The 25,675-nt window shown below is 41.2% G+C and overlaps 1 protein-coding gene across 33 annotated transcripts in view; it reads right to left on the reverse strand.

The window, feature by feature from the left end:
- Magi1 (membrane associated guanylate kinase, WW and PDZ domain containing 1) overlaps positions 1-25,675 on the reverse strand; it is a 630,113-nt gene that overhangs the window by 107,556 nt on the left and 496,882 nt on the right. For all 33 annotated transcript variants that reach the window (XM_031382634.1, XM_031382665.1, XM_031382643.1 and 30 more), the window contains 2 exons: positions 8,557-8,763; positions 1,778-1,979 (listed from right to left, as the gene is read on the reverse strand). In XM_031382634.1, coding sequence (XP_031238494.1) covers positions 1,778-1,979; positions 8,557-8,763 — 409 coding nt within the window. The remainder of the gene's footprint in view (positions 1-1,777; positions 1,980-8,556; positions 8,764-25,675) is intronic.

Here is a 25,675-nt window from a genome sequence, read left to right on the forward strand (position 1 = left end):
TGTATGTATGTATGTATATATGTATGCATGTGCTGGGGATCAAATCTAGTCTTATATACAAGGCAGGAGAGCTCTACCACTAAAACATATCTCTAACCTCAAATAGAGTATACAGCTAATACCTACTGAAATAATAGCCAAAAAGCTATTAAAAGAAAAGTGTCAAGGCCACAATTTTTGAGAGTAGGGCAATAAAGCTAAAAGCTATGTTAACTTACAGAGGAGACAGTGTGTGTGCTTCAGCCAACTGTAGTATGGAGCTGGCTTTTCATTCACTGTTAGTATATTAAACTTCTTTTTCTAAAACTTAGCAATTCAGTCCTTGGCAAAATTATTGGCAAATTATTTTCCAGGAATGTGTATTTCACATATTCTTTGGTACTGGGAACATCTCTATTATATATTCCTTTGTTTGGCATAATTCTACTTAATGGACAAAGTTTCGAAGGCAATTTGCTATGAAATCTAACTATGAACATTTGAACTGAAATGTGAAATCCAGTTTTCTTTGAGCACTGCTGAAATTCATCTGCATAATGAATGTAGTAAGAACTGAAGCAGTGATCGTAAATATTACCAATCCAGGCACTTTACACAGACAGCACTCTCTCCAACCCTTAGAACATGTGGGTGCCGTACCATCCATCATAACCTTTTACAGATATGGATACAGGGGAAGCAAAGTTGCCAGGTCACACAGCTTAGAACAGAAGAAAACAAAGCACTGACCACTGTGCCGCCCACATTGCTGTGTTTAATAACATCCACCATTAAAAGAAATAGGCCAGAGCCATGGGTGTCTCTGCCTCTGGTGGAGAATACTAGAGCTTCCCCCTCATGCCTCACAAACTTCTTTCTAGGTGGGTTTTGAAAGTGACTGTTCTGAGCCTCTAGCTTTCTTCCTCATGCCTATATGTTTAGGAAAATTTAGGAAAATAAAAAAATTTAAATTTTTATTGCCCTTTTCAAATAACAAAATATATGATACCTATGAAATTTTAAAACCCACAGAAATTTATAATACGGTTAGAACACAAACCCTTCACTTAGATGCATGCATGCATTTTAGAAAGTTGAAGTGCTGTCTATATTCTTTGGCAATGCTTCCTCTTGCTGATTCATTTAATAGTAGGTCATTTATGTGAGAATAATACATTTATCTATATTTTGTTTATGTACTGGGAATACAATTAGAACATTATATTACTGCTCTAACAGAATAATTGACCACCCATCCATCTGTGACCTATAAAAGATAGTGCTTGTCATATAAACCAGATTCCTGCTACCACAGTGGCATAAAACACAAAGGACAAAAATGCAGTCCACATCAGTCACATTAAAAGCACCTGGACTTTGAAAAGCAATGAAGAGTCACACTGGAGAAAAAAAATCGCAATTACAATAAAATATGTCCAGAATATATAAAGAAGACTGAAAACTAAGGAGTAAGAAAACTAAAGACTGTTCAGAAAAACATGCCAACAATTTATCATTTTAATGGCTAAATAGAATAGTTATTTATTATAATTATATAGCAAGATTCAGCTGTCTCACCCCTTCAAGGAATTATAGATCTTATGCTTCCTAAAATCTTTCGCACTGAATAATTAAGAATGATATGGATGAAAACTGTTTTTTATGAGAAGCCTGTTTAATCTTAGAGAAGAATAACGTTGGTGCAGGATCAGTACCCTCAGGCTTAACTGATAGGCAGAGCAGGAGCAGGAGGAGGGGAAGAAGGGGATTATCAGGTAGAGAAAATGGTATACTTTACTCTATAAAATAGACTTCTCCATTTTCAGTATAGGCCATCTCCCAGTTTTCAGGTAGAGGACCTAAATTATCCTCTGCAGAAAGAGGTAGGTACTGAGGGAACTTCTGAGAAGGGTCCGTGATGGGAGCAGCGAGGATGCTACTATTCACAGGCGGGAGCGTCGCTTCTTGGAGAGTGTGCTCGTCCTGGTCTCCAGAGTCGGCTGTGTCAGGCACAGGGAGAGAGAAAAACAAGCACAGAACGGTTCAATAGCACACCACACGCCTGGGGAATGCAGAGAATACATTTATGTTCTCTCCCCACACTCATTTGTGATCCTAGATTCTACTAACAGATATTAATTATGCATAATAATGGCCCACATTATGTCACCTCCACACATGTGTATAATATATTTGGATCACTTTAACTCATTACCCTATTTTATACCCTCTCATCTTCTCTTCGCATTTAGCCCGCCTTCTATTTTACTCTTTGCACCTTCTAGTGACCCATGAGTTTCTCATTTGCCCTGCTTACAGAAACTTATGCATGCACTGCAAATGGCTATGTCACTGAAGAAAGTGCCTCTGTCTCCTCTAATCAGCCAGTACTTATGTATAAAGCATTTCTGGATGTGGGGTCCTGTGAGCCACTTCCTCTTTCATAACAGCCCACTGACAAGTTCAGTCTTACAGAGACCATGAGCATGTGATCAGGGCTACTGTGATGAAGACTGCCCAGTGACGTCATGCCTCGTTGTTAGGGTTCCACGCTACTCTCCAGCTTTTTCAGCTCTTAACATTCTTTCGTCCCTTCCTCTGCAATGTTTTCTGAGCCTCGGTGAGGGTGTTACAGATGCCTATAGGTAGGCATTTAATAATTGTGAAATTCCTGTACTGTGTATCTCTGATGGACAGAGTAGCAAAAACTCTCAATAAAACACTTGCAAACCAAATGCCGGAACCCGTCAAAAAAAAAAAAGAAAAATCTTTCATCCTGCTCAAGTTGGCTTTATTCCAGAGATGGTTGAGAGATGATTTAATCAGTAGGTGTAACATGTCACCATTAATAGACTCAAAGAGAGAAATCACTTGATCATTTCAAGAGGAGGAGAATGATGATGAGGAAGAGAGCAACAACAACATCAACAACCACCACCACCCACAAATCCAGCACCTACATTTTTTTAAATAGACCTTATCTTTTCCTAACTTCTCATTATCAACTATGGCTTCTGTTTCACTGGGGTAAAGAGAAGGAATCAAAGTGACTAGCATGACTGGCGACAGAGCTGAGTAGCAGAGCGTTTGCCTGTTACACACTGGGGCTTCCATTCAATAGCTAGGACAACAGGATCCACCCAAACAAAACAAAAACAGTAAAACTTAAAATATCTTGAAGATATCAAAGAAAAAAACAGTTTATCAACTGGAACCATTAAGGTTCTGTTCCAAGATGTCCTCAAACTGAGCTGAACTCTCATTCCACGAATTTATTCGGCTTCCTATTTGGGGAGGGGGGCGGGCAGGGGTGATCAAACTGAACACACAGACACTGTGGCATCTTTGTGTTAAGTTATCAGAAGACTTCTGATAGATACCAGGAAAGATCAAATACTGACAAATTAAGCTGGAAAGAATATAAAAGTTTAGAATATGAAGACTCAGTGGCATACAGTGAGTCAGAACTGAGACTCCTCTGGGAAACTAAAGAGACTGTTCTTGTGAAAATCAAGACAGTTACCCCAGAATGGTTATCATGTGGGTGGATCTTAAAGGAAGGTTCTAAGTGAATGTGTCTCCCTTGCCTCTCTGTATTAACCAGAAACATCAAGGATGATGCCATCCAAACTCCCATAAACAGCACTGTTGACATTCCTGCTGACTTTTTATAGAGGATGGTGAGATTAAATGTCAAACTCCATGGGGCTTCGACATATAATAATCAGGACACAGTCGTTTTCTGTCTTCCACGTCATTCCCCTGTAGACATTTCTGAGTCTAGAAGAGAAAGTCTGAAAAAAGGAGATAAAACATAGATTCCTGAGCTGTCTGATGAGCAGCTGGTAAAGTCAACACCCGAGAAAGAAAGTTCTCCAAAAGGTGGATGGCTGAAGGCCAAGCCTACAAGATGAGCAATTCTACCAGAACCCAGCACCACTAACTAGGCCGTCTATAGGACTTCTCTGATCAACATCTTTCTCCCTCACTCCCCTCTTACTTTGGTGCCATCATTCGGAGGCCGTTCTAGGTCTAGGTGGTCCAAATAGAAACAGACAAACTCATTTGTGGTTCCCAGTCACACCCTTGGATTTAGGAAGATTCTCTCATTTTTGCCTTTTCCATTGCTTCAGGCACAGGTAAATGTTGCAAGGCTAAGCATGAAGGTCAGATGTCTTAAATTACATTTCTATTGCTGTCATAAACCACCAAAACCAAAAGCAACTTGGGGAGGAAAAAGACTGATTTGTGCTTTCTATGGTAATCTATCAGTGAGAGAAGTCAGACCAGGAACTCAAGGTAGAAATCTGGATACAGGAGCTGGCAGAGGACATGGAGGAATGCTGCTTACTGGCTTATTCTCCATGGCTTATTCAGCCTGCTTTTTAAAAAATATGACCCAGAATCACCTGCCCAGGAGTGGCCTTGCCCCCAGAGAGCTGGCCCTCACACATCAATCAAGAAAACGCACTACAGACTTGCCTACAAGCAAATCTTACTGGAGACATTTTCTTAGCTTAAGAGTTCCTCTTCTTCAATGACAAGCTTGTGTCAAGTGGATATAAAACTAAGCAGTACATCAGGCGTGCAAATTCTGGTGGAGCAACTGGCAGTTTGTTGATGCTGTACTCAGGTAGACAGGTATTTACACTTGATACGCCAGGGGCCATATGTCTTAGTAAGACCACACAGAGAAAGGTAGAGAGGAAAGGTGGTGAACGTTGCCTAAGATTCATGTCTGAAACCAAGGCCGTCCCCCAGGCTACTCAACTGCTCAATTCCTCAAAATCACTTTATTCTCAAACCAATACAAATTAAGTTTTACAACTTGTATCTTAAAAGTACAGATTAACAGAAATCTAGAACAGAAAAGAAATCAAACAAAACTAGAAGTCATCCTGAAATGAGTAGATATCAATATAAAATGAGTAATTAGTAGGAATGAAAAGATTCATCCTTAACTCCGCAGAAGTCAACAGACACTAATTTCTGATGTTCTTCTCGAGGTTGAACTTCCCATGCAGAAATGTGACCCCAACCCCCTGCCAGACCTATTACTAAATACTAATGTGGCTCCTTGCTACAAACAACAGGATTGAGGTATATATTTAAAGGAACTCTTAAAAAAAAAAAAAAAACCAAAAACCAAACAAACAAAAAACCACCAAATTGAAAAAGACTTAGTTCATACAAGAACCTTGTTTTCAGACAGTTCTCCAAAGAATTTATGGACATAAAATAAGGTAGTGGGTGAGTTGTTTAAAGTCTTAATTTTACTCCTACCAGGGATTTGAACTTAGCTCCTCAATCTTGAGCAGCCAAGACTTACTCACTGATCTGTCCCTCCAGTTCCAAAATTGTTTTCTTAATGTTTTTGGTTTTCTCAACAATAGTGTACATTGGCCAACAGTATAATTCTATCACATTAGAAGTATTTACCCTGAGTGGCTCCTCTTAGCTCTGGAATTCAGGAACCATTTGTTGAAGACTGTCCCACTACCCAGCTTTCGACCACCAGTCCTCTGATTAGTATCTGCTCATTGCTGAGTGTCTGCTATCAGCACATCAGAAAGAAGGCCCAGGCTATGCCCACAGGATGCATGTGGCCATTATTCTCTCTGGGGTCCCACTATAGACACTGAATGTTACATGGGCATCATTATGGGGTACAATTGGGATCTTCAAATGACCCAAGCAAAAGGTAGCAGCAATGTCAGATTCTTTTTTAATGTCCTGGTGAGTATGCACACATTTCTACATTTGGATAGGACTGTCATAACTTTAACAAAGCCAGTCTAAAGAAGAGCTAGGACCTTATTCCGTCACTGTTGTTCAAGGAGCTGTTAGCTCAGAGCTGGTGGATTGCAAGTTAAAGAGCTAGACAGGGCAAAATTATTTGGAGCAACTCCTTTAACTCACACATCATAGAAGAGGTAGTGTTAACTATTTGAAAGCATCAGTGTGAGTTAGTGCATGACAGAGCATCAGTGTTATAAATTAGCATTTGTTTAATATATTCCTTACCTGCTGAGGTTATCACACAGACGCATCAAGCAACCCTCCCCTTCTTTCTTTTCTCTATTCTCTTTCTCCACACCCTCCCACCTCCCAATCCCCAGATCATTGTTTGGAGTCAGGCCCAGAACTTGTATGCTGGGCATGTGCTTTGTGCTATTTGCCTTCTTGGTATTAAGGCAGGAGTTTATACAGCTAACATTTGGCTTCCTTATCAGTGTATAAATTGGTGGTAAGACTAATTTTGTCAATGATGACCTGGAAACAAATGCTGTCCTTAGATGCTAGGATTTCAATTGAGAATGATAAAGAAATCAGACTTTGAGACTTGGCTTCTACCACTAGGCAGTTATATATAGTAGGTAAAACAGGAAACCCACCAATAACTGCAGCTACTACCACGAGTTTGATTTTGCCTTCTACCAAGAATTTCCATTAATATGTACACAGAGGACAGGTAAAGGAACAGGTATACTCATGGGAACCAATCTGGGGACCACTCCTGGGGCCAATCTAGGGATCTATGCTTGGAGTCTACTCTTGGGGAATACTCCTGTTGGAAACTGAAGACCATTCTGAGAGTCTACTTGGGGGATAGGGTGGGGAATACTTCTGGAGTCTATTCCTAAGGACTACTCCTGGGGTCTACTCTTGAGGTCTATTCCTAGGGTCAACTCCTCAGGTTTTCTCTTAAGAACTAGTCTTGGGAACCACTCCTGGGATCTACTCCTGGAGACCACTCCTGGGACCCGACACTGGAGCGAACTCCAGGGATCTCCTCTTGGAGTCTACTCTTGGGGAATACTCCTGTGGTCTACTGACGATCACTCCTGTAGTCTACTTGACAGACTACTCCTGAGTCATCCCTAGGGACTACTCCTGCCATCTACTCCTGGTGTCCATTCCTCAGGATGATCCCTGTACTGACAGAGGTGCTTCATTGACTCTGGCCTGCTAGATCTGCTTTGTGGACCTCCTCTTTGCTGTGAGTAGATGATGGTTTGCTATCCTTAGCTTCTGAACCACCAAGACATTAAAATATTAGATTTTTTAAAGGAGATGATAACATTTGTGCATAATCTATTTTCATTTTGGAGAAGACCATTATAAAGGCATGGGATACTCTCAAGGAACAGGAATATTAAATTAATCAATCGATTTTAATAAAAGTATGCATAAGAATGGCAAATATCTTCTAGATATTACAACTAAACTATCAATTTTAAATGAAAGAAAAATGAAGTTTTCATAGAATCATATTCTCATAGAAAGCTATAAGTGGTCTAATACTAGCTATTTTACACACAAATGAGGCTATGCATAATGTTTGTACACTACCACAAATCAAGCCATAATACCTAACAGCTTTTCATTTACCCAAAACTTCTTGCAAAAACCTTGAGCCACACTACTGCAATAACACAAAACTTCCATTGCCACCTCGGGTTTTTTAATTGAATGACTGGCAAAACCTATAAGAATCTCAACAGACAGTGTTCAACTATGACAACTTTTTCCCCTGAATATCCTATTGGATTGTGGTGATGGAGGCAGGAGGTGGGCATACTGACCAACCAATCCCTTCACTCACTGTGGCTAGGTCTAACTAGATAATGACAAAAGCCTAGTGATACGTCAAGAAGACAGCCTAATATGCTGAAAATGGATAACCCATCCATAGCTACAATTCTCAGACAGTAAAGGAAAACTATGAGAAAAAAATGGAGAAACAAGATAGACATCTAAGTCACATAACACACGAGCGACTTCATATATGCTATTGACTGGGTGTGTGTGTCATGGTGTAAATTTGAACAGCAGAGCCATTTATATTGTTATTACATGTTGAGCTATGGTATACAGATCAAACATATACTGTAAAAAATATGCTACACTAACCAAGAACATACATCCCAGTCTGTCGGTCCTATACTGACCTAAGGCTTTGTCCTTAACCATCCCTTCATAATATATAGTATCGCAGTAATCCAAGAATGTAATACAGCATGCACATGCACTTTAAAATCTTATCTATTGATTTCCTCATCATTCCTGCTGAAGGATATACAGTAAATTTTGTACAAGTTAACTGAAGACCTGGGATAGTTCCACTATAGCTTTACCTAAGTAAGAACAGGATGCTGGTAGCTTACCTGTATAACCTCAAATGACAGTAACATGATAAAAAACAATTTTCATGTTTCCATTCATACTAAGTAACTATAATCATGTCTCATGATTCCCGCCACCCCCCCACCCCCAGAAAAAAAATCAAGAAACAAAATACAAAATATTTTCAACATACTGTAGTATTGTGAAGAGAAAGAAGCCAGGTTGAAATTTCAAATAGTTACTCCTAGTGCACTAAAGATTGCTTGAGTGAAGTTCAAGGACTCTCATGAACAAGCATGGTACGTAGACTAAGGAAGGACTCTCCCTTCCCCAGCACCGCGTGGTTAGTGTCTGAATCTAGACAACTCTGAACACTGGTCGGAAACATTCTGTAAAGCCTCCTCCCACCACTGAGGCAGAACCATCCAGAGGGGATGCATCTCTCCTTACCTGTAAAGCTACTGTTCATTTCAGGAACATCCTCCTCCTCCTCATTCTCCGCGTGGACTATGCCAGCATTTTGCATATCATTGTAGGACTTTGTTCGCTTAGGGGTCGACTGCTTGGAGCCAGACCGCAGGCTGTGCAAGGCATCCGTCGTGATCACTTTCCCACTGACTGGCTGGCTGGGAGGTTTGGGTGTCCCATAATAGTTTCCTAGGTGATGGAGAGACACATTTGCATGTTTCAAAATGAATACTTTTTTTTTCCAGCCCCAAGAATTCACATCCAAATCTCTAAAAGCATTAAAAAGAAAAAAAAAAAAAGAAGAATCTGGAAAGCTAGAACATGCTGTATTTCACTTCTAGAAGTTAGCAAAGACGTATCTATCTCTATCTAGCTAGTTATGATGTTACAGAAGAGAAAATGAAAGCCGCATGGTTTTGATGCAAAGGAGCTAGTGGGGATTAAAACAGAGGTGGCTGTACTGAATAGAAGCACTTCATTGTCATTACATTTGAATTTGAATCGGTCATTTTTTTTTTTTAACATAGGCAAATGCTGAATTGGATTAAGTGGGAGTCCCACAGAAGATAAAAATCCATTACTGCCAAGATCCTCCCAGGCTTCAAAGGTCTCTGTCTCTGTCTCTCTTTAAAAGGGTACGGGGGCACTTCTGTACAAGGAGGGCAGAGAGCACCACGTGGCACCTCTTAAACTGAATGGTAGGGTTGACTATAGGGGTGTCATGGCGGGTGGGGACAAATCCTTGTTCAAGTGAACACTGTTTCACTGGTGCCCTCTGGGGGAAATCACTCTCAATAACGGTCTACCTTTGCTTCTAGACACCTCAGTTCCTCCAAGTTTCGGCCCCATTACTATGCAATTACAAGTGAGGCATGAAGTGGATACTCTATTTCTGAATAAAAATGTGTGTTTTATTTTCATTTGGGTTTGTTTATATGTGTATGATTCAGTATATGGAATATTTTTTATACATGTGTGCATGTGCCATATATAAACCAAAGTGGCCAGCCTTAGGTGTCATTCCTTAGATGCCATCTACCCTGGTTTTTGAGGCAGGATCTCTCCTTGGCTTAAAGTATGCTGGCTCAGCTAGACTAGCTAACCAGGGAGCCCCCATTCATCTAGACTCCTCCCTAGCAAAGAGATTACAAGAACACCCTATAACATCTACTTTTTTTTTTAATGTGGGTTGTAGGTCTAAACTTAGGTCTTTATACTTACAAAATGAGCACTTTTCAACTATGCACCTAATCCCAGATATGTATATTTAAATTTGATATAATTACTAAATTCTAACTAGTCAATTCAATTAACCTTCAAAATAAAAAAATACTTTTTAAGGCTTATTTTTAACCACATATCTTAAAAGATATAAGCATAAACAAAAGTTAATTAAGTACATCAAGTGCTTGCTTTGATAGCCCTTATACTAAGGAATACAAAGTTGGAATAATGCAGAGAAGATATGTATAAGCCCCTGAGCAAGGATGACACAAAGTCAGTATTTTTCTTAAAAGTCTTATAAAGCATATTCTCTTATAAACCTACCTAAGACATCTAACACACACATACACACACACACACACACTCAATGGAGTTATATCACACCAGGTGAAAATGATTCTCAAGAGCCATAGACTACCTACCAAAAGCTAGTGCCAGGCATAGGAAACCTCACTTGGAGTTATGTTCATATGGGTTCTAAGAGTCTCCCAAAACAATATAGACTACTACCATTTTCCTGAGTTGTCTTTCAAAACTTGAAGGTTAAGACGCTATTGCTGAAGACAACACATACATTAGACACAGAACTTGGATGAATCTTCCCTGAGAACTGGCTCTCCTATATAAAGGTGCTGTGCAAGTTGCCAATCAAGAAAAAGTTGATAATCCTACCTAGTTGAAAAGCCTACAACTATGTAATTGAAAACTACAATGATTGGCCAGGTATGCTATCTCCATTGGTGCAATAGTGGTGGTTTTATCTGGAAGTACCCAACAGTTGTTTAATTAGACTTATATTCTGTTCACTAGGAAGAAATTCATAATTGGTCCTATAAACCTAGCCTACTACTTGATGTCTGGAAAGATCACAAACCTAAGAATAAAACCTACTACCGCCATTTTCCTCAAACAATATAATTTCTGGATATCCTCAAACCCAAGATAAAGTGTAGCACTCACTCCTTATGAGGGAAGCTTTTTTTCGTAGTAGAAGAGACTATTGTAGAGGACTAAAACGGGTCTAAATGCAGAGAACAGATGACTATGGGGTGCCCAACCCTAATTGATTCAACACAACCTCCACACCTAAGGCTCAGAGAACACTGCAGAAGAGGGCACAGAAAGACTGTAAGAGCGATGGATCAGGACACTTGCTGCAAGACGGTACCTTCTAGACATTACAAGGAAGCTGTACCATAAAAGTCTCAATAATATTGTTACTTAAACAACAGTAAGGTGGCTTAATGACAGCACCTGTTGACATGTCAATGTGGATAGGAAATATCACAGCGCTCCACATTTAGATAGAGAGCCACAGTCAATCAATGGCTGCTCAAAGAGGGAAAATCCATTTCCTACAGGGATATGCCCTAAAAGAGTATATGTATGAACAACACTAAATGGACTTAGTAGTTTGTATCTCTATATATGTAACAATAACTACTGAAGAAGTCATGAACAATTTGAGAGAGTGGGAGTCATGGAAGGAGTTTAAGGGAGTTGTGGTATATAAATGGTATGAATACGGTACTCACGCATAAAATAGAGACTTAAAAAATTACAAACAAGTAATTAAACATGAAAATGAAAAAGAAATCAATGGGTGGAAGAAATGAGAGTAGTGATAATATCCTTCTACAGATTTATGTCTAAAAGCAAGTGATTTTTGACATTGTCTTAAATGAAACTTTAAGGGGTATGTCCCAATATGAAAAAATTCGAGTGCTTTGTGTCTAATCTAGATTTAGAAAGCATATTTGATAATCAGTAGGGCGGTATATATACAAAGAATGTGTTTCCATCAAGCTTTTCCTTTGAACTATAATTACCTTTCTCTCTTGTTTGAATCAACTTTCCTGTAGTATGATTTTATTGGTGCCCATGTTGTGGGATAATAGATGCATGGTGTGGTTTCAGGTACCCAGGCTAGGCTGGTCTACTGTCTCTGCTTCCTGGGGCATGAACTGCCACTCTCTTTATGCTAGGTGGAATCCCACCTAGAGATATAAGCATACAAGCTAACCTCTCTAGCAACTAAGCTATATCTACATTTACATGAATGAATGTAAATAAATACAATTTGTTATTTCTTTAAGGAAGGTTTAATAGTATTTTAAGAGACTTTAACATTTTTAAAAAAAATCTGTGTGTATGTGTGTCTCTACATGTATGTGCTGTGCTTCTTTGTGTGGTTGCTCTAGAAGAGGAGGGGACAGAATCCCCTGGAGCTGGAATTTATAGATGGCTGTGGTCTGCTAAGATGAGTCCTGAAAGCCAAATTCTGGTCCTCTGGAAGAGTAGCAAGCACTCTTGACAACCGTATCATCTCTCCAAGTCTAATATTTCTTTAAACTGTATTTTTAATCAATAATTTTATGAGCATACATAAAATTATAGCAGGTGATGATGGCACACACCTTTAATCCCAGCCTTCAGGAGGCAGAGGCAGGCAGATTTCTGAGTTTGAAGCCAGCTTAGTCCACAGAGAGTTTCCAGACAGCCAGGGCTACACAGAGGTACCCTGTCTCAAAACACAAAAACAAAAACTGCAACAAAAAATACTCTCTTTGAGAGGGGTGTAACAATCCATGCCACCAGTTAACTCTGAACACACAAATAAAAACACAGAGGAGGGAGTGGAGCCGGCTCATCACTCAGCATTTGACAGCATTTGAGTCTCTTACAGATGACTTGGGCTCAGTTCCCTGAACCCTCATGTTGGCTCACAACCATCTGTACCGTCAGTACCTGGGTATCCTGACCTCCATGAGCACAGGCAAGCATGTGGTAGAGTTAGGCAGAACAGTCATAAATATAAATACCTTAATAAAAACCCCAGGGGGGAAAGTTATTTAAATTTGAGGGACCCCAGGTGGCAGTCTCTAGTAAGCTCTGCAATGGAGGGTTTGGTGAAGATGTAAGCTTTCATACAGAATGTGACCTAATATCTTTCAGATCCCCAACTTCCATGCAGAGAATTTGGGAGGTAGAAGCTAAAAGGAAGGCATGCCATAGTGGTTTAAGGCGTCGACTCCCAAAGCCAGGTAGAGCTGGCATGGGTAACAAAGGAACACATCTTGTCTCTCATTTCCACAAGGTCATGAAAAGACAACCCCACACTCTCTTAAAAGGTGTACCTGGGCCAAGGGTTACTTAAAATAAGAACAAAACCAAAACAACTAACTGAGGAGAATTTGTGAGGTTTAACAAAGTAAGACTGTAATCTTAAAATTAAATCTCCTCACTGAAATAGACAGAAAGACAGAGGTAGAGCACCAATTCCTCCAATTACTAATCTACTAAAGACCACACTCATCTTAGAATTAGACATTGAATGAAGGCTGCTGTCTACAAGTCAAAGCCTACTAAAAAGGTGTGTGTGTCGGGGGATGGGGAGGAAGGTAAAAAATAGGACCAAGCACTCTTAATTTCCTAATTATTATCGCTCAGTTTGGTGACATTCAACTGAAGTCATGCTCATAAAATTATCATTTTAGTATCAATTTACTCTTTGATAGCCACAGTTTATGACAGAAATAAATGGCTAGGAAATTAAGTTTCATGTGATTTGACAAATATGTGTAGATTTTCCAGAAGCACCTGTCCTCAGTTTTCAAGTTGAAAAAGGACTAGCAGATCTGTTGACACTTCTGTGCAAAATAACCCACCTGTTCAGAGTTGTTTCCCATGCCTACAAAGTAGTCTTGGAGACAGATAAATGTACATATTATCAAGTGAACCATATAAAATTAAAACTTGTCAAACATCATAAATGTAGTGTGGCTTAACATAATGATATATGTATATCAGCAATACTGGGCAGCCTTAGCATTGCATGTCAAAAAAGCTTTGTAGGAGGGAGCCTACAGTTCCAACTTACCATTAACTGCCTGTGCTACCCAGGACTCATAATTCTTCCCATTAACAAGACAAAAAGCAAAAGCAAACAAAACCCCATCTCTGCTCTCAACCTTAAAATTACGATGCTGAAGAAATACATTGTGTACCTTGAATGTTTCTAATAAGGACAAAGGAGATGGTCCATAGAGATCCTTTCATCCATGCTGAAGTTGGCGCCAGAGTGAGACTAGGCAAATGCTTCATGATGCTGATGTGTTTCTAACCTCCACCCAGCAGCTGACTCAGACAGATACAAACACCCACAGACAAACAGTGGACGGAGCCTGGGGACTCCTATGAAAGAATAGGAAGAAAGACTGTGGCCCCTGAACGGGATAGGAATGCCACAGGAAGACCAAGACCATCAGAGTCAACTAACCTGGACCCTTGGGGCTCTTAGAGTAGACCTATGCCTCCCTGCACAATTGTAGCAGATGTGTAGCTTGGGCTTCACATGGGTCCTAACAACCGGAACTTCAGAGACTTGAAATGCCAGGGTGAGGGGACACCTAGGGGAACACCCACCTGCTCAGAAGAGAAAGAAGGTGGGATGGGGAGAGAGGGGCTGTAGAAGGTGAGTGGCTGGGAGGTGGGCCATGGGCAGGATATAAAGTGAATAAGAAAAAAATGATTCCTAGTCTACCTCCAAAATCACTGATATCTGAAATGCCCAGCAGATTATGAGAGTTTTTATTCTATTAAAAAATAAAGAACAAAAAACCCAAATAAACCAAATAACAATAACAACAAACAAGCAAAAACTGAAAGCAAGTCAGCAATGGTCAAATAACCACCTATGTTCAGACTCTCAAGAACTTTCTCAGTCGCTCTCCCTAATAACAGTGGAGTGACCCTGCAGGATGATTTTGACAATACTAAGACTCTCCAAGAAGCTTCATCAACCAGAGGTGCTAAGATCACACCATGCCATTATCATTCTAATCTTTCCAATGTTTCTTTTCCTTCATGGAAAACCTTCCATGTAGAAGTTTCTATATAAGGAGTTCAAATTTTTACTTCAATAACATGTTTTGGTTTATTCCCCATACACCATTTGAAAATGGTTTGAATTAACACCTTTCTTTAAAAAGTAGAACTGGGGTTGGGGGAGGGCTGGAGAGATGGCTCAGTGGTTAAGAGCACTCACTCACTGCTCTTCCAGAGGTCCTGAGTTCAATTCCCAACAACCATACAATGGCTCACAACCATCTGTGAGGGGATCTGATGCCCTCTTCTGGTGTTTCTGAAGACAGTGACAGTGTACCCAAATAAATAAAATAATTTTTAAAAAAAGTAGAATGGTTCTAATAGATGCTAGTGCTCTAAAGACTAGGAGAGAGACAAACTATTAGGTGGAGTCCCACAGACTCCACTCCATCTCCCACCTCAGCAATACTGAGAAACAAGCTTATACCCAAAGCCAGCATGCCTGTTTATGGTGAATATGGTTTGAATATGCTTGGCCCAGGGAGTGGCACTATTACGAGTGTGTCCTTGTCAGAGTAGCTGAGGCCTTGTTGGAGGAAGTATGTCACTGTGAGGGTGGGTTTGACGATCCTTCCCCTAGCTGCCTGGAAACGGTCTGCTCCTGGCTTCCTTTGGATGAAGATGTAGAATTCTCACCTCTTCCAGTGCCATGCCATTATGATAATGAACTGAACCTCTGAACCTGTAAGCCAGCCCCAATTAAATGTTGTCCTTTATAAGAGTTGCCTTGGTGATGGTGTCTGTTCACAACGATGGAAACCCTAAGTAAGACACTGTTTCTGTCAGAGCTTCTATTGCTCAGATAAAACACTCACCCAACAGCAGCTTTGGAGGAAAGGGTTTAGTTCATCTTACACTGCTAGGTAACAGGGCATTACTGAGGGAAGTCAGGGCAGAAACTGGAGGCAGGAGTCTAGAGGCAGGAACTGAAGCAGAAGCCATGGAAGAATGCTGCTTACTGCCTTGGGTAGCCTGCTTTCCTAATAACTCAGGATCACCTGCTCAGGGGCAAAAACTCACCCCTCAATGGACTGGACTCACCCAAAACAACTATTATTCAAGAAAAATGTACTACAGACTTATCTATAGGCAGTCTAATCTGAAGGAAACATTTTCTCAACTGGCGCTCCTCTTTCAAGTAACTCTAGCTCAGTGGTTGTCACCCTTCCTAACGCTGTGACCCTTTAATACAGATCCTCTTGTTGTGGTGACCCCCAGCCATAAAATGATTTTTGTTGCTACTTCACAACTGTAATTTTGCTACTGCTATAAATTGTAGCGTAAATACCTGATATACAACCCCCTAAAGGGGTCATGACCCACAGGTTGAGAACCACTGTTGTAGCTCATGTCATGGAGACAAAATAACCAAATAACCAGGACAGTGCCCAGCATACTCAGTGAACTGAGGCTCAGGCAGAGAATATTTGCCCTTAGTCTTTTGCTCTTGGCACACAAGCACTCTGGAACCGAGCTCGGTCTGTACTTTAAGGTTTTTGTGATGCGAAAATCTATGTAGGTACAGGGGCAAAGACAGAGGGATGGCAAGGATGAAGGAGAGACTACAACTTCCAAACGTCCTTAAGGAGTCTATAAGTTGTCCTCTGAGTGAACTGATTTTGGATGCATGTGTCTGGGCCCTAGACTTTTGGTCAATAAGAGTATAACTTTGTGTCCTGTCTTTCATGTGTTACCACAGGCAAGTAGTCACGTACAGCATTCCAAAGTTACCCTAAGACTCTATCTCCTGTATCTAGTGCCTTGGAGTTTGAGATCCAACATGTGCCTTCCAAAAACACCACACCTTATCAAAAATTCACAGTGTGATCATAAGTGGGCCAAGTCTAGCCAATGTGGAAGCACAATCCTTACAGAGAACATGCAGCCTGTGCAAGAGCCTCTGTGTGAAGGACATAAATAAACCGAGGCATTGCAAATGATTAAAAAATTAATTAAGGTTATTGCTTGGCAGGATGCATCGTTTCTGTGAGCACAGAACCTGGCTGGCTCAGAGTCTCCACGTTACCCACCAGACACTTCCTGAGGTGCCCGGGCTTCAGCCCAAGTAGGAATGTGTTCCTCTTCCTCTCTGCTATTTTAGTACAGGTTCTACAGGAAAGCTCAACAGGGGTGGTGGGTGGGCAGGGAAAGGGAAGGCAAGGCAGGCCTTAATTAACAACCACTCTCTATCGTCATGACCAAAGCCAAAGAAAATACATTCTAACTCACACTTATAAATTATTGAGGGCTGCAAATCAATTTTTAGAGCTTTATAAAAATATTTTAGGAAGACTTACTATCCCTGTACATCTTCTCAACTTACGAAAAGTTATAACTTCATGCATATCCTTGGAGAAAATTCTAAACACTATGCTACATACTAGAAATAAGATGAAAGGATATAAATCTTTTTACATGGTAAATATCAGTGTTCTGAAACTTTAAGAGACAGTCTAGGAACATTAAATACAGATGCTAAAACCGTACGGTAGACCTGATAGTCAAGATTCAAACCAGTATACAGGTGACTCCACAGGGTCTTCCTCTCTAGACAGAGAAAACCATCCCACTTTTTATAGAAAGGAGAGGCACTGTTGGTCCAGCACAACTGAGGACACCCTTTTCAGTCCTCTTAGAGGGAAAACACTTGAAAATAAGCAAAGACCATGATGGTAATGTCATTCTCTGAGGGAAATACAGACAAAACATTTCCACTGAGGGCACTATCACCTTCAAGTGGACAACAATCCTTTCTCCTTTTGGAGGCAGGGTTTTTAAAATCTTCAATTTCCTGTAAAAAGTGCAGACATCTGTACGGTTAATGAGCACAGACATCTAGCTCATCTGGGTTGGCCTTGGCATCAGGGCCCCGAGGGCTCTGGCCCTTCCTACTCTCTAGGCTGATCTCCAATTCCACTGGGCTTTACTCTGTAGCCCCTTAAACTGGTCCCCTCAGCATTGCATGGAACTTGTACTCATTCCTCCCTTGGTCCCTAATCTGTACTATTACTTGTGCACAGGACATTATCTCTGATACAACAGGCTAGATCAAAGTTCTACTCATCATGTTACATCAACAGGGAAACACACACCTGTCTCACGTTGTACTGGCTGGTTTGTGTACCAACTTGACACAGGCTGGAGTTATCACAGAGAAGGGAGCTTCAGTTGGGGAAGTGCCTCCATGAAATCCAGCTGTGGGGCATTTTCTCAATTAGTGATCAAGGGGGTAGGGCCCCTTGTAGGTGGTGCCATTCCTGGGCTGGAAGTCTTGGGTTCTATAAGAGATCAGGCTGAACAAGCCAGGAAAAGCAAGCCAGTAAGGAACATCCCTCCATGGCCTCTGCATCAGCTCCTGCTTCCTGACCTGCTTGAGTTCCAGTCCTGACTTCTCTGGTGATCAACAGCAATGTGGAAGTAAGCTAAATTAAACCCTTTCCTCTCCAACTTGCTTCTTGGTCATGATGTTTGTGCATAAATAAAAACCCTGACTAAGGCACATGTCTTGTGATCCATTTATCAAGTTGTTTGATTTAGCATTAGTTCTCACTTCTTGGTTATAAATTCTATACGGCAGTAGTACGGTTGCTTTTGTGCACGTTCATTTCCCTGAGGACTGCCACAGTCTGTAAGGTACGTAGTGTCACTGGGTAATACTTTGCAGAAAGTATAAAGGAACAAGCACTGACAGCACACATAAGTCCCAGCCTGGGAGCCCCTAGATACCAGTACTGTGGATCTGTGGATCAGGTTCTTCAGGACGTGACTCATGGCATTGCTTTCCACTCCAGCTATACCTGCATAACATATAACTATGCTACTTTGCCATGTCTGTATTCAGCACATTATGATATCATCCAAAAGACTTTCATCATACTCTCTCTGCTGCTCCTATTCCCACGTGCCCTCCCCACCCTGTAAAAGAATTTACATATAAAAAGGATAATAAACCAACATCCTATAATTAGATGTTTCTCTGTACCCATGACTTTGAGTATGAGACCAAAGAAGAGACAAGCTAGTATTTATGGTTATCTTGCAGCAAAAGTAATCAGTAGTCTTATTATTCAGTTGAAGTAGATGAGAGTCATACAATTTGTAAATGATGCAGGCAACAAAACAGGTTTGTGTCCAACATCTATGCACTCAACTCCAGCAATAAAGTAAGTAAAACTTTCCTAACTCCAGCCTCCCCATCTTCAAATTCAGAGGAAAGCCAACGACAGCACAGGTTTCATTTGGTTACTTTCATTATCAACAGAGAACATTCCAGAGCAGAGTTTGCCAACAGAGCTTATCACAGCAGAAGGCTCCTAGGGCCCGCCAAGGAACAGGACTCCAGACGGTCTCATTTTCTTCAATGACAAACATGAACTCTCTTCACCCTGCTTTATATCTCTGTCCCCCAAAAGTATACTGCTGGCAGCTGCTTTTCTGCAGATCTTCCAGGAAGCAAAACAATTCCATTATTGAGCACTGACATCCCCTTTCTAATTAGCATGCAGAAATATGCAGCCCATAACTCCAGTCTGAAATGTCACCTCCGCACTGCACTTCTAGGCTGAAGGAAAACCTTTGCGGAGCTCAAAGTGTATAATCAGTGTCTTCTACCCAGAGGCATTTGTAAAACAGGCATGTTCAGAATCAGTCCCACTGAATAGTTCATCCATTGTAAACTCTCTCCCAGGGAAGTCTCAAGGGTGCATGCAATGGCAACAACCCGGATTGTAGAGCAAAAATGTCATCAGGAAAAAGAAAAGGATCAACAGGGATGGTTCTGTTGATTTATTTCAAGTAGTGTATCAAATAAATTAGCTCGGTGCATTAGAAAGTTGGGCCAAGGAGTTAATTCTTATTTTCTCTGAGTTGTTTTGATACCTTGTCTGTCCAAGAAATGAATGAGGAGCTGGTTTGAGCTGCTTCAAAATGCAAAGCTGACACACTCCACTAATTCACTTCTGTGCCTTGCAAGCGACGACTCTCAGGGCACTACTCTGTTGGGAGCATGGGCAGCTGTCAGTCAACAGTTACAGCTGGAGAGGGGACAGTTCCATGATGAAGCCCTCGCCCACTCCTTAACCTGGTTCAAATAAAGCATCTCTTTCATTACTTTTGGAGACAGGGTTTTACCATGTAGAATAGGCTAAGCTAAAAATCATGCTCCCCTTGCCTCCTTCTCTCTGGATACCACAGCCACCCAGTGTTTATTATCTTAGCAAATGTTAACACCATAGATACAGATGACATAGACATGGATGATATAGACATAGACATAGACATATAAAGATAAGAGACTAGGATCTGCCCTAGAAGGATGACTGTCCCTTATCTCTTCTCTCCTTCCCACCATGAGCGATACATCACCAAATCCAGCTCTTTAGTTACACAGATAGATACCTCTACATTCAACCCACTCATCACTACTACTGCCACCTATGCAGGCCACAGCTAACCACAACCCCAAGTGCCAGATGAAATGCACACCAGGTTCTGGGTAGGGTGTGTTGTGTGTGTCTAGATGTATATAAAAGTGAGTTCATGACCATGTGTGCTATGGCTCATGTATATGCATGTGTGGGTGTTAGTCCTTGCCTTCCATCTTGTTTTGAAACAGGGTCTCTATTGTATTCACCACTTGGTAGGAAGGGTGGGATTGACCTGGGAAGCGTTGAGAGTAGGTACTGAGTATGATCAAAATACATTATATGAAACGCTGAAAGAAGTGATAAGAAAGAAAAAACAACAACACAAAGCTTCAACTATTCAGGGGCTGAGAGGCGGCGAAGCATTAAAAGCACTTGTTCTGGGGCTGGAGAGATGGCTCACGGGTTAAGAACACTCATTGCTCTTCTAGAAGTCCTGAGTTCAACTCCTAGCAACCACATGGTGGCTCACAACCATCTGTAATGGGATCTGATATCCTCTTCTGGTGTGTCTGAAAACAGCTACAGTGTACTCCAATACATAAAATAAATAAATGTTTAAAACAATAACAATAACAAAAAAAGCACTTGTCCCTGCAGAGGACTTTTAATTCTCCCTGAAGAAATTTTTATTATAAATAAATAATTATAAAAAATAAATAATGACATAGAAGTAATAAAATTGTTGTTCATGCAGAGGACTATTGTTCAGTTCCTAGTACCCATATCAAGTGGCTGGCAACCTCCTATAGCTCATGGCCTGCTCTGGACTCCATGGATTTGCATGTATGGGCATGTATGCACATACATAACATTCAAAAACCAAAGAGTAAATCTAGAAAATAAATCCAACTCTTCAGTCTGAAGAGCCCCAGTGGGTGAGTGGCTACCGCATGCGAACTTGAAAATACAGAGTGCAGTGCACTGAACAAGGCTCTCACTGGTTTGGGGAAGCTGAGCCTAGCTGCTTCACTCCCCAGCCACCAGCCATCCTTCTAACCTCCTCTGTACTGAATACAATCAGCCCTCCACACACATGCTCTCTTACAGCTGGAGATAGCAGCTGCTGCAGACTTCCAGAGCACACTGCAGGCACCCTTTCAGGATGCACTGAACTGTTCTTTTGCTCTGGAGCCTCAGAGGTTCTAGACCAAATCAGATGGCTCTCTTCCCTTGTTTTGACACAGGAGCATCCGAGAGTTGCATGCACATGATGATTTGAACAGAGCAATCTGTTCAAATCGTGTGGCTGAGAAGTAAACAGGGAGGAGGGAAAAACCAGGCTCTCAATGGTCCCTTCAAAAGGATATATCATATGACCTCACAAACTATACTGACTCCATCTTTTTTTTCATTTTTTAAGATTTATTATTGCATTTGTGTGTTAGTACAATGTCACTGTCTTCAGACACACCAGAAGAGGGCATCAGATCCCATTACAGATGGTGGTGAGCCACCATGTGGTTGCTGGGAATTGAACTCAGGACCCCTGGAAGAGCAGCCAGTGTGTTTCACCGCTGAGCCATCTCTCCAGCCTGACTGACTCCATCTTGTAACAGTTCTACCACTTCCCAACAGCACCATGGGCTAGGAAACAAGCCTTTCACGTAGCTTTTGAGGACACTTACCTGAACAAAAGCAATCAAGTACAGTTATTTTTAATGAAATATTTGAAGACTATGCTGTGTGGTCTGTTATGTTCACAAGGAGAAGGGCTGTTTCTGCTCATTGTTTTAGAGTACTCAGTTCACTGCATGGTAGACCCGGAAGTAAAGGAGAAAGTTAAGAGTGCTCTGTCCTGTAAAACCAGGCTCTGCCTTTCTGTAATGAGAGGCTGGAAGACACTGCAGATGGTAAAAAAAAAAAGGTGAGAGGAGCCTGGGAAGTAAATCCATAGACTCACTGGCAGATCCATGGGTTTACTGGAAGAAGACGGGAAAATACACTGTGCAGCACTTTAGGTAAGCCAGCGTATATGAGTGAATGCTGACTGGAAGCTGACCCTCGTCAGGCTCTTGCTAAGCTTTCCAATCACTACCTCATTCATCCTGACTCACGAGGAAACATTGCAGTTACCAAAGGGGAAACGGACACAGCTCCACAGCACAGGGTGGAAACTGAGATCAAGCAGTGGGATGGCAAGGCTGCCGGGTCCCGAGTGTTATCTGCCCGCCCCCCCCCCCGCCCCAACCACAGCCGCAGCCACCACTGTGGAGGGACAGTCCAGGGGTGGCAGGTGAGACAGGCCTTTGGGGATCTAATAACATTACTACTAGGGCAATAGCTGGCATTTAATAAAAATTCCATTTGCTTTCAGCTTGTGAAAGTCAAACTCTAGCTGGTTCCAAAAAGTGAAGAGCCTTCCCGTACGGGGGGGGGGGGGGGGGGGGGGGGGTGTGAATTAAGCCAGTAAAAGGTCAAATGCTGCAGAACAAGCATAGGAAAGTACATAAAACATAGAAAGGACTGACTTGGAGTATGAGAAGATTTCAATTCCAAAATAACCAACCAGCATTTATAAGGAACAAAAGACAATCAGGGATTTTCTGAAAAATATTAACTTTCCTGCTGCTGGGCAAGGAAGTCAGCATGCAATACCAACAAGCTGCCTATTACATCCAGGGTATCCTGGTGGGCTTGGGGGAGACTGCTGGATCTGAGCTGGGGGCGACTCCTGACCTAGTGTCTCAGAGTTGCCATGAAAACCTTCCATTTAGCCCCGGGATCCTGGTCGGAAGCTTCAGTCACAGTACCGGTGCCATTCCTGTACTGATGACAGTAAACAAGCAAAGGAACCTGCTCTACCTATGTGTAATCTCTCACATAAACCAAGTTTACTCCTCTTTTCCCATACTAAACCTCTGTCTAAAGCCTAAGCTTTTCCTTTTACCCCAATTCCTCTAGCTATCCCTCTAAAATGAAAATGTATGGGATGTACATTTGGGAACTAAAGGCTCCCAGATTCAAAGAATAAATGCTCTCAGGTAAGGACAGCCACTAAATGAAGAGGTCGTACTTGCTCCACAAAAAAGTCACTGAGTTATTAGAATCACATAGACACTAAGTCAGCACCTTTCTATTCTTCATTGATTCTCAGACCTTAACCATGTAGTCCAGAAGCTACCCAGACATAGGCCCTTCCAGGAGCCTAAGCCAGAAATAATTAACAACCAGCCCCCCTCTCCACCACACAATGGCAGTATTTCTATGTTCACAATTAGCAAATAATTAAGACTTAAATACTGGCACTGTGGCACACACTTATAATCCAGGACTTAAGAGTCTGAGATAGGAGGATGGGTTTCATGCTAGCCTGAGCTATATAGATGAACATCTTAAACAAAACACAACCCTCTAATCAAATAACTCCTAAACTGTCAAAGGTATTTTCAGTATTTAGAAATGAACAATGTTTAGCAAGAGAATGTTCCTTTCCCTTCCAAAGAATATCAAAACAAAAGCCTTAGGCTGGTGAGATGGCTCAGGGATAAGAGCACTGACTGTTCTTCCGAGGGTCCTGAGTTCGGATCCCAGCAACCACATGGTGGCTCATAACCAGCCGTAATGAGATCTGATGCCCTCTTCTGGTGAGGCTGAAGACAGCTACAGTGAATTACGCTGTAGTGAGCGGGGTCGGAGGGAGCAGGGCCAGTAGAGGTCCTGAGTTCAATTCCCAGCAGCCACACACACGTGATGGCTAACGGCCATCAGTACAGCTACAGATGATCCCTCAGCTTTCTATTTTAGGAGTGGCCATTCTTCAGTCTCTTATTCTGTGCACCTTAACCACCTGTGAATGTCTATATTAACTGCCACCTACTACAAACAGGAGTTTCTCTAATGAGGGTTGAGAGATGTATTAATCTATGGGCATAATAGTAAGGCCGTTTAGCAAAAGACTAATAGTAGGTTCTCCCCTAGTGCCTATGATCTGTCTATATGGATTTCATCTGGAGAGGTGGGACTTAAATCGAATTAGAGAGTGGTTGGTTACTCCCATGATGTTCATGCTACTGTTGCCCCAGTGGGCATGTTTTTACAGGCCAGTTGTTACTTTAGCTATCAGAGTATGGGTAAGATTGATGATTCCTTTCCTCCTCTAGTAGCTTAATACCTTCCAGGACTATGAAAGCTACCTAGAACAGATGACACTTCCAGATGAGTGCCAGCTTCATTTGTTCCACATTCTCTGACTCAAGGATATAGTTTTTCTACCAATACAGTTTTATCATTAAGTTCTAGAGGGTAACCAGTAACATTGGCTATAACTTGCAATGTTTAGGCATATATGTAACCTAACTGACCAAAAACTTCAATACAGGTAACTCATTGAGCTTTTTATTTGTTAGCACATGGTCTAGTAGGGGCACTGTTACCTAGTTACAGGGTAATTCCACTCTAGTTCTTTTCATATATGTGCATGTATATAATTTAGGAAATTTCTATAGTGGTAGGTCTCCATATGACTTTTCTTGGACAATATTAGTATTATTTATTTCTCTCTGGTTCCCTCCTCTACCCTGTCCTAGTATACCCAACTCCATGTTAATTCTTCCTGATCCATTATCACTCTTTAACCCTACATAACATTGAGTTCTAGTTCCTTTCCCTTGAAAGCTCTTCTCATTGCCCCCTACTAATTTCCTGACATCTATGAATATTCTAAATAAAGCACACATACCTGAATATTCAAAAGTAACATCCACAAATGAAAGAAAATATGTTTCTTTCTGGGTTACTGCACTCAAAATGATTGTTTCCAGCTCTATCTATTTATCTGTGGATTTCCTAATTTTACCTTTCTTAATAGCTATGTAATATTTCATTGAGTAAATATATCATATTTCATTATTTATCAAATCTTGATATACCTTTGGTAGGCCATACATTGCTCCCATCCATTTCTTTTAACTTTTCAGTTTGGAGGGCAGGAATACAATCTTCTAGAGTGTGTTTTATGATTTTCTGAACTTCTTCAGTATCTGTTGTGGTTACATCACTAATTTTATTAATCTGGATCCTTTTTCTCCCTTATGGTTGAGATGGCTAGCAAACTGCCAACCTTGTTATCTTTTCAAAGAACCAGCTCTTTGTTTTATTCTTTCTGTTCTTTCCCCCCTCTCTCCATCTCCTTAATTTCAGCCCTGAATTTCATTATCTTTTTGTCTTGGTTTGATTTTTTTAAATTATTGTGATAAAAACATAATCAAAGTCAACTTGAAGAGGAAGGTATTTATTTCATCTTATAGCTTACTGTCCATCATGAAGGAAAGTCAGGGCAAGTACTCAAGACCACAATCTGGAGGCAAGGAGGCAAGCAGCACAGAGGACACTCCTTACGGGCTTGCTCTCTAAGGCTGGCTGTGTTGGCTTTCTCATACAATGCAGGACCACCTGCCCAGGGATGGCACCACCCATAGACCACCTGGCCTACCCATATAGATTAGTAATTAGGAAAATGCCCGCACAGACTTGCCTACAAACTAATTTGATGGGGGCATGTTCTTAGTTGGGGTTCTCTCTTCCCAAATGACCCTAGATTATGTCACGCAGACAAAAAAAAAAAA

This window comes from Mastomys coucha, unplaced genomic scaffold (genome assembly GCF_008632895.1).
Source record: "Mastomys coucha isolate ucsf_1 unplaced genomic scaffold, UCSF_Mcou_1 pScaffold20, whole genome shotgun sequence".
In the NCBI taxonomy this organism is placed as follows: domain Eukaryota; kingdom Metazoa; phylum Chordata; class Mammalia; order Rodentia; family Muridae; genus Mastomys; species Mastomys coucha.